The following is a 12313-nucleotide window of genomic DNA, read 5'->3' as shown; positions in this document are numbered from 1 at the left end:
CCAAAGCTGCCCCAGCAAAGGGAACGTGGCAGTCTCTAGCCCCGACTATGTATTCCAAATCCCTCTTTTCAAGGGGTAGAGAGAGCCTGGGGTTTATGCAAGGCACAAAGTGACCAGAAGAGGAAAAATTTGCTGAGATGTGTCTGTAGGTCCAAATACAGAGAGTCTTGAAGGCCACCTCCATCTGCAGCTATACCTGGTCATGGTCCAGGAGCAGCTGACTGTAGCTCCAAAGCCGGGGATGGGGGCTGGTGGCTGAGGCTCAGTGTTGTGTCATCACCACCATGGTCCATGTGGCCAGGGTGCACAGACCCGCCCTATGTCACCATGTACATTGCTGTGGTCATCTGGAAGCCAACTGTCTCTTGCAGTCACTTATAAAGGCCAAAACAGATACTAGACCTCATCAGTCATCAGACCTTCTGTGCAAGTAGAAGGTGTTTGCCACCCCCCACAGCCATTGGTATTTTAGTTGGCACTCGCACTGCTGATTCTTCTGATTCGTACTACTGATTCTTCCCTGCTAGTCCTAAAAAATCTCTGCCAAAGGCAGCCCATTTGCAGGTTTCTTGGTCTCGGGAAGCCAGCTGCTCTTCACAACACACCTTGAAACAACATTTGAAATTAAGTGCCCAGGAGGGTAAAATCATGACCTGGAAATTTGCTGAAGAACACGTCATTGTATTGATGGCCCCTGTAGGCTTCAGGGTGTGATCTTGTGGTTGCTTTTTTTTCAGTCTGGTAGCTCCCTCCTTTCTCATTCTTTCTCTTTGCTGATGCCTTTGGGATTTGGGGAGGTAGGAGTCTTTAAGGTTCTGAGGTTCAGTGACCCCAAGGATGGATTATAAGTGCATTTATGGCTGGCCAAAAGTAGAGTGTCTCGGTGCTGACCTGAGATGCTCGACGAGCAGGTCACTGCAGCGTACTTGCCACAAGCCCTGGCAATAATATCAGTTATCCTGTTAGCTTTCCACATCCGCAGGTTTCCCTGGCCAGATCCTCATGTGTATATCTGTGCCTGCACCGTAAGGTGGCACAGGAGGGGGACAGAGGGAACGAGGTAAGTGGGAGTCGAACTGCAGCCCGAGAGGTGTCCTTCAGCACTTGACTTCATCTTTCTGAAGTAAGTCTGTTCCATATGCTTCACTCCGGACTTGCAGCTCGTATTTCAATACAGTAATTTTCACTCAGGAGAAAGAGCAATGACCTCCAGAGATTTTTCTCCACGTGAGATTATTCTATCAGCCTGAAGTTTCTTTACTGATAATATGAAATTATTAGCTAGCTCAGTTTTCCAGTGTTTTGACAGTGGTGTTACAACTTTAGTTTCTTGTAGGAGAAAGAAATAATTGCCATTCAACGTCATTTCCATATAAATACCAACATCTGTGCAGTTTCCGTTTACCTTCTCATCCTCATAAAAATACCCCAAGTTACTTACTATTTTGCGTTGAGCAGGATTTTACGAAATGCTGAAAGTAATCTTAGAAAAATGAAAATGTTTACCTTGCAGAAGATTTTAGCGTCACAAGAGCACTTCGAAGGCAGAGAACCTGCAACTCTCACGCTAGCCTTTGTGCTGTGTAATGTGTGCTGCTAAATTTCAAGAGTGCTAATTAGTCCAAGATAGACTACTCTGCTGTTGACTATGTTGAACAAATTAGAGATCCCACTGTGACGAACTGAATAGAAACAATGTTCAAATAACGGGATTTAAATCTTGAAAACCGTAATGTAATTACTTCAGTGACAGGACTACCAGCTGTTTATAGGCCTTTAAATCTGCATAATGAACAGCCTTGTGATCTTAGTGTACACAAGCACTTTCAGAGCTTTAAAAAAAATTTTTCTCAGACACATATGTTTTTTTCATCCCTTCCATTTTCCTTTCCTTCATGAGGGCAGTGGTTTGTTGGAAACAGCAATATAAGTCGAACGTACCCATTCAACCCCTACTGTGGTGCCTGCTGTGTTCCTCTGGATTTCCATACAAATCCTGTATCTTTAGTAGTATTTTGGAAACAAGCTTATACCTCTTCAGTCGTGCTTCTAAACCTTTCCAAAAACTGCTTTACTGTAACTGCAGAAGCCTGGAGGGTGAGATCTGCTGTTTGTTTGTATTCTCAAGGGGTTAGTTTCTTGAGAAGCACTACACCAGGGAGGGTTTGATTTGGACTGTAGAGAGGCGAGAAGATGGCAATCAGAGAATTTGCAGTAAGCCTGCAGCTGGCAAATCTTGCAGCTGCCAACACAAAATCACAGAACGTTGCGGGTTGGAAGGGACCTCTAGAGATCACCCAGTGCCACCCCCTGCCAGAGCAGGGTCACCCAGGGCAGCCCCACAGGAACGCGTCCAGGCGGGTTGGAAAGTCTCCAGAGCAGGAGACTCCACACCCTCTCTGGGCAGCCTGGGCCAGGGCTCCAGCACCCGCACAGCCAACAAGTTTCTCCTCGTGTTGAGGTCGAACTTCCTATGTTCTATCTTACACCCATCAGTCCTTGTCCTATCAATGGACACCACTGTGAAGAGACCAGCACCACCCTCTTGAACCCCACCCCTCAGATATTTCTATACATTAATAAGATCCCCTCTCAGCTGTCTCCTTTCAAGGCTAAACAGACCCAGTTCTCTCAGTCTTTCTTCACAGGAGCGATCTTCTTGGTGGTTTCAGAAGCCATGGGTGGCTGATGAAGATGTTTGTAGCCACTGAGCCTGTCTCTTTTCATGAGTGACTTCAGTAGTGGCGTTTCTCAGCTTCCTTTTCCTGTCAAATCTCACCACTAGCACTAGGGCCACCGATCCTGTTGGCACCTGGCCTCTTGGTTAAGGCTGACAGCACTGAATAAAGACTAAGCTGCAGTCTGGTAATTGAATTAGGGAGAGGAATGACCTATTTTTATGACATTATTATTCATTGCATGGATTAGCTAAATGCCTGTGAGTCAGCTAACCACGGCAGCACGTTTCAGGTCGCTGGCAGTGGGTGACACAGTCCCTCAGGAGCCCAATGCTCGGACTCATTGTTACAACAGGGGAGGGGGTGATGAAGAGAATGGGGTGACCTGCATGTCCCCTCCATGCCCTCACCCTTGCGAAGCAAGGAGGTAGCCCGCCTCTGTGCAAAGAAGGTGAAAACACATTGGAAAAATCTTCAAACATGAAGAGTTTTCTGTGTGGATGATGACAGCGTTGAAATGACGCACCTTAGAATGGTGACTCATGAAGTGCAGTCAGTTTGCTGTGGGATAATGTTATTGGAATCTTGAAGCAACTAGATAGAAAACTGAATTTCTGATGATGGACTTTTAATCTGGGAGTAAAAGGTGTGTTTTCACCCATGATTAGAAACTGAAACTGAAGAAGAGGCTGATGCAAATTTTGCCAGAGTTTAAATTAACCTTTCCATGAATTTACTAAGATGTAGAATATTTTATTCATTAGTTGCTATTTTTTGAAAGAAATTTTGTGTTTTCTTAAGGCTACATGCTCTAATCAAACAAGAATTATTTAGGAAATAAATTATAAATTAAATTAACTTTTTTTCTGGATGAATTCCGTGAATGTTAAAGTAACGATACGTATCAACTCCTCCATGAACAGGGGGGACTGAAATCTCTGGCATAATGCCAAAAATCAATTTAGTATGAAAATGTTTTCATAAACATGTACATTTTTACAACTTTTTTTTAGAGATACTTGTGATATTTTCCATTATTAAGACTGAAACACCAATTTTAGAAGTCTCAATAGAAACAGACCTGAACAGCTGGGAAGCCCATGAACCACCTTCCTGTGGGTGAAGGACCCTTTTTGACCTTCAGCATTTCTTTGGGATGAGCAGAAACTCCAGGCAGTCTTACCATCAAACCTTTGACTAAGGGAGGTTGTCACAATTTTTATAAATAATACCAAAAACCTCATCTGTTGATTGGAGCTGAAGTCACTCATTGCATGAAGTCATTGGCGTAGCATGTGCAAAAGTCTGGGCAGCACCCCTGGGTGTAGGCATTAGTTTATATTCCCTGGATGAATTCCCAGCCAAGTGCTATGAGCACGCTAAGCTGAATGCCACCTCAACATTTATCTTAGATTCAAGGCTAATTTATTTTCTAGAGGACTGTTGATTTTAAAAAGCAGTGTTTTAAAAAAAATCTCTTATATCCTAGGACTTCTCTGGGCAAATGGACTTTTGAGGAATTATTTTTTCAGTTCAGTATAAAAGAGGTTTAACTAGAGAACCACCATGATCAGTGCTTTGCTTTTCAGGGACTGGCAACGCATCCTCAAATGTATTTTAATTCCTAACAAATTGAGAATTTGCATTCAGCTTTGGAGAAAATGCATGTATATTCTTATGGGCAGAGTTTATCCTTTGATAAATTTCCTTTTTTTAAGTGTTTCGGTAATTTAGTGAGAAATAGGAAGCCAGGAGACAGTTCCAACACAATCATTTTATCTGTTCTCTGTCCAAACATTTACTAACTTCCCAAGCGGGAAGTTTCTCATCCTGTCTGAGGGGCAGTTTAGCATTAGCTAAAATATATATTAGCGTGATGAAACATTTACCTCCATTTACAATTTGCTGAAGTGGCTTTTTTCTCCCACAATGGAGATGTGAGGCCACTGATGCACACAGTGTTAGTAGAAATACCAGAAGGTTTGAATAAAACACCAATGAAGTGTTTCATGCCTATCTCTCCATACCTTTTTGTAACTGCATACATCACTGGAAATGCTGAAAGTCTGCTCTGAAATCCCCTCTTGTCTATCCTTCAGAATAATTTTCTCAAAAAATAATTTGAGGCTATGAAACTCGGTAAGGAACTTTGATAAAATGGGATTGAGAAGACTATCAACATGGGAAATTGTCCACCTCATGCCTCACTTTGGTCTTTTCTTGGTAGGAAAGAATGTTAACTCAGGTCTTCATGATGTGTTTGGCAGGTTATTACAGCCGTGACTGTGTGCTGCTCTTTCACTTTGAAACAGGCTTTCTTCTCAGCATTGAATACTAACAAGTGTTTAAATAATATATATACATGTATTATTTTTTATTTTCTCATTTATACAATTTTTTATTCATTTTTTTCAGTTAATTTTGGAATTCTAATCTTAAAATCTATCAAAGATCAGCCTTAGTTCTACTTGATGTTTCCATCCAACTTTTTTTTCTCTACATAGTGAGAGTGAGCCAGGAGATACCAAATGCATGTTCACTCCCAGGCATTAACCTTTTGACTCCAAGCTGCTTCACAAAGGTTGTTTTTATAACCAAGGTAGATTTATTTTTTCCTTGGAGGATTCTCCCCAGAGTCTCTTCTTAATCCTTCCCTTCAAAGCCCTTCACAGCCACATGAGCAGTTCCAGGCTGAGTCACAGGCAAGAATGATGTCCTTCAAGACCATTTCTGTGCCATCGAGAGAGGATTATTCTGGAGAAGCAACCTCATGATCCAGCACCCACACAGCTCCTGGCCTCTGTGGAGCTTCCCAGTGCTCGAACATGGAGACCAGCTTGTCTTAGTGACTCATAGAATAAGAATACAGATTAGCTTGTCAGGCTGTCCTGCGGATGCTCAGTCAGGCTTTTCATCCCTCGCCTGTTCTGGTGGCTACACAGGGAGGTCTGGAAATATTAACATGTCATTAGCAGCTTTTATTTAGGAAAAGAGGAGGGCAATCCCTAAAACAATTCTTTTTGTTTCAGCAACCCTATGTCTAGGAATTCCTGGAACAAAGGGTCATAAATGTAAGCAGGTGTCATTCAGAGCACGTTAGAAATCATAAAATCTGGGCTCTGTGCTGGCCAGTCATACTGTCCAATCGTACAGTATCTTGGCCTTGACTTGCTGTGGGAGGGCTCGGTGCAGGTAGTGAAGGTTTCTGCTGGGATGTTATCTGAGTGCTCTCAGCCACTCTTTAGTGCCCAAAGACAGGAGAACACTCAAAGAACTCATTGCCACACCAGGGATCTTGGACTGAGGACTGTATTACCATACTGACAAAAAGAAAAGATGCCAGAATTTGCTGTGCATCATGAAGAGACGCCTGTTTTTCTTTTAGTGATGCAGAGAACCCACAGTGGTTGGTTTGATACCGTTTCAAACTGATCCCGGGCCGTTCTCCGGGTCCAAGGACGTGCCATGGGGGATGAGCTGTACCCTGCAATCCTGAGCCGTCAGGATGAGGTGTGCAACCTCGAGCAGCAAGGGACGACGCTGAGGCTGCTCTGAAGCGTGCCAGGATCCACATTGGTCCCAGAAAGTCAATGACCCCAGACCCTAATCCTTTGCCAGGACCATCTGGGTCACAGGCAGTCGGCTCCCTGAAACTTCAGAGTTGTTTAGAAGGCAATAGCATCCAAGTGTTTATTCCTTTTTTTAGTTAATGAACATGTAAATGAATGTAAAAACACAAATAGAAGACAAATGATATTTTCCTAGCAAACTGAGCGTGTTGCTTGTGTGTACTGAAGATTTAATAAGCATGATTAAGTCTAGGCAACCATTGAGAGGAGAAAAGTTTGTCCTCAGGCAGAGGAGCCTTTCCCAGTTTGTGTTCTGAAAACCGAACCAGTTCAGAATGGGAACAGCTGCAAAGCTCCCTTTTATTTTTACATTGAGATACAAGAGCAGCATTTTCCCCAGAAAGAAGATAATCTGAGTATGACTTTGCCTCAAGGTGTAGCCCCGTACTTCTTCAGGGCTGTTTGGTTGCTCCCGTAAATCTCTCTGAAACATTTGGTGTCTGAAATAGCAGGGAAGCAAAGCCGGTGGGGATGGGATCTTTTTTGGGGAGGCAGTGGTCACTGGGTCTGCTCAGGGCCATCGTCTGCACTGGGCAGTTCTGGGATGAATTACTCTCTGTATTTACTTCTCTGCCTTGATTATTGTATTTTGTCTCTTCAGCGAGATGGCAGAAAGAGGTCGACCTGGTGCCTGCTGTGATATATATTATGTCTTCTCAACTTCCTCGGAAAATGGAAGGGCTTAAAAGTTTGCACGTGTATTTACTTTATACGCATGTTCTGCAAACCTACTGGCAAATAGCTTTGATGTTCAGAGTGTTGTGACTACACAGGGCATCGTACCCCATCCTCGGTGCCCCAGGGAATCATCTTGGTGTAAATCTAAATAACGCAGCTGTGCAGGCAGCAGTGCTCTCCTCCCTCCTCTCCCTGAAAACCGTGGTTAGACAGTCTCTTTCACCAAAAATCAGTCCTGTTTACTCTACTAGTGGCTTCCCACCTTGTACAAACACCATCCCTTCCCATTCAGAAACCATTTTTGCAAGGAAGGTGTTAAAATCATCTTTTTCTGAGACTCACCGACAGCTAAGACCAGTAATTATTTTCACATATCCAGGGAAATGCTGATTGGAATTATTGCACATATCTTCATATGTGATCAGAAAAGGGTAATATAATTTTCCTCTTCCTAATGTTCAGCATAATTATTCACAGCCCTGCAAAACAGGTGTAAATTGAATCAGAAATGATCGTACAAGGCCACACATCAGCTGAGGATGCAGCCAGTGGGCGCGGGTGCAATTACCTGCACGAGCACGTCGGAGAAATAGATTACTTGATGGAGCAGACGTCATTGCTGGTTCTTTATCTGAGTAAGGTGCATACACGTGTGCATGGAACAACGACAGAAGTCCTGTGCATTTAGAATAAATGAATTCTGCAATGAAGGCAGTTGCTGTGGGTCTTATCCATCCCCCCCTTTCTGTGGGGCAGCTTCAGGGACTGAAGATGAAGTTAAATGCAGGTTCAGACCCAGTAGCATATCATGACTACAGGGAATGTGGCATTTAAAATTTCAGTAAGCACAGATCCCTCTAATACTAACTTTATTTTTCCTCTGCTAGACAACCTCTTCAGACCAAAGGAAAGATTCATTCCGGAGAAGGAGATGCATATGAGATCGAAAAGGTACAGATCGCTTCGGTTTAGAGTACACTGCGAATCACTGCCCTCTCACTCCCAAGGAAGCTTGTTTCCATGTCATCTTCATCCACAGGAGTGCTGGCCTGTCACGCTGCTTGCTCTAGTTTTGTTCAATACTCGTGTTTTTCATCCACTGTACTAGCCTGATAGATTCACCATCGTTTATGGCAAGGATAGCTGCAAATGGCTACCTGGAGTGCTCAAGGTTTACCCCATTTCTCTGCTCCAGAATGCAATCTCCAGCCAAAACAGGCTGCTTTAAGAACTCAATATTGCCCACAAGGATCATCCAGGGGCTGGAGCACCTCTGCTACAAGGACAGGCTGCGGGAGCTGGGATGGTTCAGTCTGGAAAAGAGAAGACTTTGGGGTGACCTAAGAGCTGCCTTCCAATACCTGAAGGGAACCTACAGGAAGGCTGAGGAGGGACTTTTTACAAGAGTGTCCAGCAATAGGAAAAGGGGAAATGGGTTTAAGTTGAAGGAGAATAGATTTAGATTGGATCTTAGGAAGACGTTCTTCAGTACGAGGGCAGCAAGACTTTGGAATAAATTGCCCAGAGATGTTGTGGCTGCCCCCTCCCTGGAGGTGTTCAAGGCCAAGTTGGACGGAGCCTTGAGTAGCCTGATCTAGTTGAGAGGTGTCCCTGCCCATGACAGGGAGGTTGGACTAGATGATCTCTAAGGTCCCTTCCAGCCTCGGCCATTCTAGGATTCTATGATTCTAGGAAATATTGCGAGGAAAAATCAGAACTGAACAGTCTTTGTATGCATGTAAAGCATGGGACTGCTGCAAGGGAATGTCCAACTTTCTTTTCAACCCCCTGGGAATTTTATCATTAATTTGAGGAGAAGAAGATCAGACTAGAAGTCACCTTTCTGAGGGCAAATCATGTTATTTTAAAAATGGGTAGATTATGTTCTCCTTGGTAAAAAGAGTTCCTAATGATAGTGAAAAAAATGTTAACAGCCTACAGTCTTATAATGATGGTTTTCTTCTCTTTTAGAAAAATACTTGAAGATAATTGCTTGGTATTAATTTTGTGACATAATTATAAGAAAGTGTACAGGCCAGATTCTGGTTTGAATTATGTTACTATAAATTGAAAGCAACTCCACTGAGCTCATTAGAAGCTACTCTAGAATTATGCTGTTGCACTGAGATAACCTGCTTCCATCTCTTTCTTTACTTTTTAGTTCAAAATTAGGAGTGTTTTTCAGGTCAGATTTTGTATAAAAACATTATTGTTAATAACTTATAATTCCCCTGTCATGAATCTAATTCTAAGTACTTGGGGATGCCCATTAATGCCAAGTATTACACCGAAGGCAAAGGTTTCCTATAGGAAAACCAAATTATTTGTGAGTCTCGGGGATGGTGTGTGAGGTTAACTTCCTACATTCATTCCAGGATTTATGACAATTTACCCGAAGTAAAAAAGAGACAAGAAGAGAAACAGAAACGGATCATCATCCAGAGCAACAGGCTGCGCGTCGAGATCTTTAAAAAGGTAAGGAATCAGTGTGAATGCCAAGCACACTTTGTAACCCTTCTTTACCTGTCAGTGGAGGCAGGACCTGCCTGGGGAGCCTGCACTAATCATGTGCAAACCCTGAGAACAAAGGAGGCTCCTTCAATCTTAACCTTGGGGTGAGGCACTTCTTCAAATTTGAATTAACAGCTGCACCTTGTGCTGGAATAAGCACCCTCCTTTCGAAATGAGTAATTAGTTGTGGTAGAAAGCTGCATTAGCAGTTAATCCAGGTGCAGACCTGAGGCGTTCCTGAAAATTCCTGCTCCACGCTGCACACAAGTACCGGTTTCCCCTTGTTTAAGTGCTCTATTCTGCCATCTAATTACACCTTTATTGTCCAAGATGGAAAAGCTTTCAGTGCTTTTTTTTTTTTTTGCCCTTTTTTTTTTTTTTTCTGAGCAATGTACCCAGTAGACTTGAAGTCTGAAAACGCTAATGCCATCCCACCTGCAGTATCATGGAAGATTTCTACGGTTAGAACAACCTTGTGTATTTTAAAGGTATCTTAAGGCTGGTTTACATTGTTGGGGTTTTTTGTGTTTGTTTCTCCTAGCAATTACTGGACCGGCTCCTTCAAAGAAACACAGAGTGACAAAGGATTCTCTTGCCCATCGTCCTAATTGGATCTTGAATGCCTTTGACTGCTAGATAAGCCATAAAATTTACTGTTATCTCAAATGCCTGGAGGCATTTTTCTTATCTTTGGCTTTTTATATAAAGGAAGATCGTTTATATTTCAATTGAAATTTTACGGCAACTTTCAAGTAATCAAAAACAGTCTAAACAGGAACACAGCTGTTTCAGAGCATCACCTTTTGGGGCAGTTTACCCAGAGGAAATAATTTTCAGGATTTTTAATGCAAATGCTGAATTACAGCGGTATTATTTATCTTAACCTTTTAAAAACTATATGTGTCTCTAGCAATAGAACTGGGTTTATAAGATTTGGAAAACCTATTTCTCCAAAGTGTTCTATTAATTGATTTCCTGTGGGTTAAATCCTTGAAGTAAAGAAAAATGAATATCGTTATTTGTTATGTTTAGAATCTAGCTGAAATAGCATTACCACATAATCATAGCAGCAGCAGTTTCACATTAATACTTAACATACCAAAAGGGACCAATATTTTAGCTCTCTGAAGAACTCTATTCCTGTTTATATAGTGAATCTACATAGCAAGTTTACCTGTTAATGAGCAATATTTAAAAATTTGACTGTAACAGTGTTTTTTTGTGTTTTTCATTGTAATATATATTTTACTCCACTTCTGTGAGCATTAAGTATTTATAGAAATGGCATGCTAAGAAGTGGTGCCAAGAAGTATGTTTGCATCAAAACTGCAAAACTAAAACCATCTGTAATGTTTCCTCCGAAAATATTTAAATCTTTATTTGTACATTTTGGAAGTAAAAACAAGCAGCTTACAAACCAACGGACTTTATTTATGGAATAAAATATGAATATAATATTGATCCAACAGCTATATTTTTATTTGGTACTGTTAAATATAACACAGCCATTGAAACTGCTTGAGAAGTTATGCCACAAATCCTACGGTAAAAAATACTGCCCATAAAAATCATTGCAAGCATTAACCTCTTTTGCACGAACACTTGGCTGAGTGTGTTTGAATGAGGCTGGAATCTGGCCTTTGATATCTACGCTTTATTTTTCTAATCTAGCTGAAGATGTAAGGTCAGGTTTTTGGGAAGAAGGTTGTTTGTGAGCTGGGTTTTGGCCACTGAGATAATCTCCAGCTGCGTGACCTGTGCTGGACACAAAGAACTTGGGTTTATTTTGTTCTCTGTCCCATTAGATTACTTTTCCTCTTTGTGTTTCAGCTTCCCAGTTTGTAAAGTAGGATTAATGATGCTAATTTTTGCTCACCAAGAAGGTAGAGATTTATTGAACAAATATATTGCATTCCAGAGAGGTATCTTTAAAAACTTGCCAATTAGTTCAATACCCTTCGAGAGGAGATGTAAGGTGAGGTAATGCTGACTGTGAGGAAGAAGCTGCAGGGATTCTTCCCCAGAAAAAGTCTTTTTCATCAAATAAGTAATGCTGTGCTGGAAACTGAAGTCAGAGCTGGACCACAAACGGCCTCTCTTGTAAAAAAGACTCAAGAAGGAGCATCCTCCAAGCTTTGCAGCTCAGCTGCATGGTAGATCTGCTCCTCTGTGAGTTCGTTGATCTCTCTTGCTGCTCTGTAGGAAAAAAAAAAACAACCCAACATATGTGGCCTGCCTCAAACAGGAGGAGCTTTGTCTCTGTGGTGGACCTCTGGGTCTCCACCATCAAGGGATAAATTGTAGCCATAAACACACCCACACGCTTGGTCTCCTAGCCTGAATCTGAAGGATTATCTTTCGAGCTTTCTTCCAATTATAGCTCACTGCAACAACTGGAGACACTTCCTATAAAAGTCAGCGCCAAAACCTCCTTTGATTTCAGTAAGAATCTAGCCTTTGGTTCCTGAGTCTCTAGTTTCTTGACTTCACAGAAAGGCAGCTTTGGTTCATCAGGTTTGTACCCTTCAGGAGCATTATTTCCTGCATACAGCCGTAGAGAAATATTATATACATCTAAGCCTACTTTGCTGTATACATTTAAGCCAGCTCCTAGTCTTACCCTAGGGCCACAGCGAGAGGTTTTGGGACAGAGACAAGACATTTAGTAGTCGGTATCCAAAGAGCACACGGCAAGATACTCAGTGCTGGGTGATGGATCTCCCTGGGTGTGGGACTGACACCTAAAGCCACCTGGAGAAAAGAGCCCCAAAACTTTTCCCACTTCTTCTCTAGCAGGGTAGAAGAGCCAGAGCGTTG

The 12313-nt window shown here is 42.2% G+C and overlaps 1 protein-coding gene across 1 annotated transcript in view; it reads left to right on the top strand.

Moving 5' to 3' along the window:
- LOC104272499 (centrosomal protein C10orf90-like) overlaps positions 1-10947 on the top strand; it is a 65498-nt gene extending 54551 nt beyond the window's left edge. Inside the window, exons 7-9 of the mRNA XM_009867511.1 lie at positions 7873-7936; positions 9361-9460; positions 10038-10947. Of these exons, the coding sequence (XP_009865813.1) occupies positions 7873-7936; positions 9361-9460; positions 10038-10076 (203 nt within the window). The 3' untranslated portion in view covers positions 10077-10947. The remainder of the gene's footprint in view (positions 1-7872; positions 7937-9360; positions 9461-10037) is intronic.
- The last annotated feature ends 1366 nt before the right edge of the window (positions 10948-12313 follow it).

Source organism: Apaloderma vittatum, unplaced genomic scaffold (genome assembly GCF_000703405.1).
Source record: "Apaloderma vittatum isolate BGI_N311 unplaced genomic scaffold, ASM70340v1 scaffold12294, whole genome shotgun sequence".
Classification (NCBI taxonomy): domain Eukaryota; kingdom Metazoa; phylum Chordata; class Aves; order Trogoniformes; family Trogonidae; genus Apaloderma; species Apaloderma vittatum.
The sequence above is the reverse complement of the archived record's forward strand: the minus strand, read 5'-3'. Positions and strand labels throughout refer to the sequence as shown.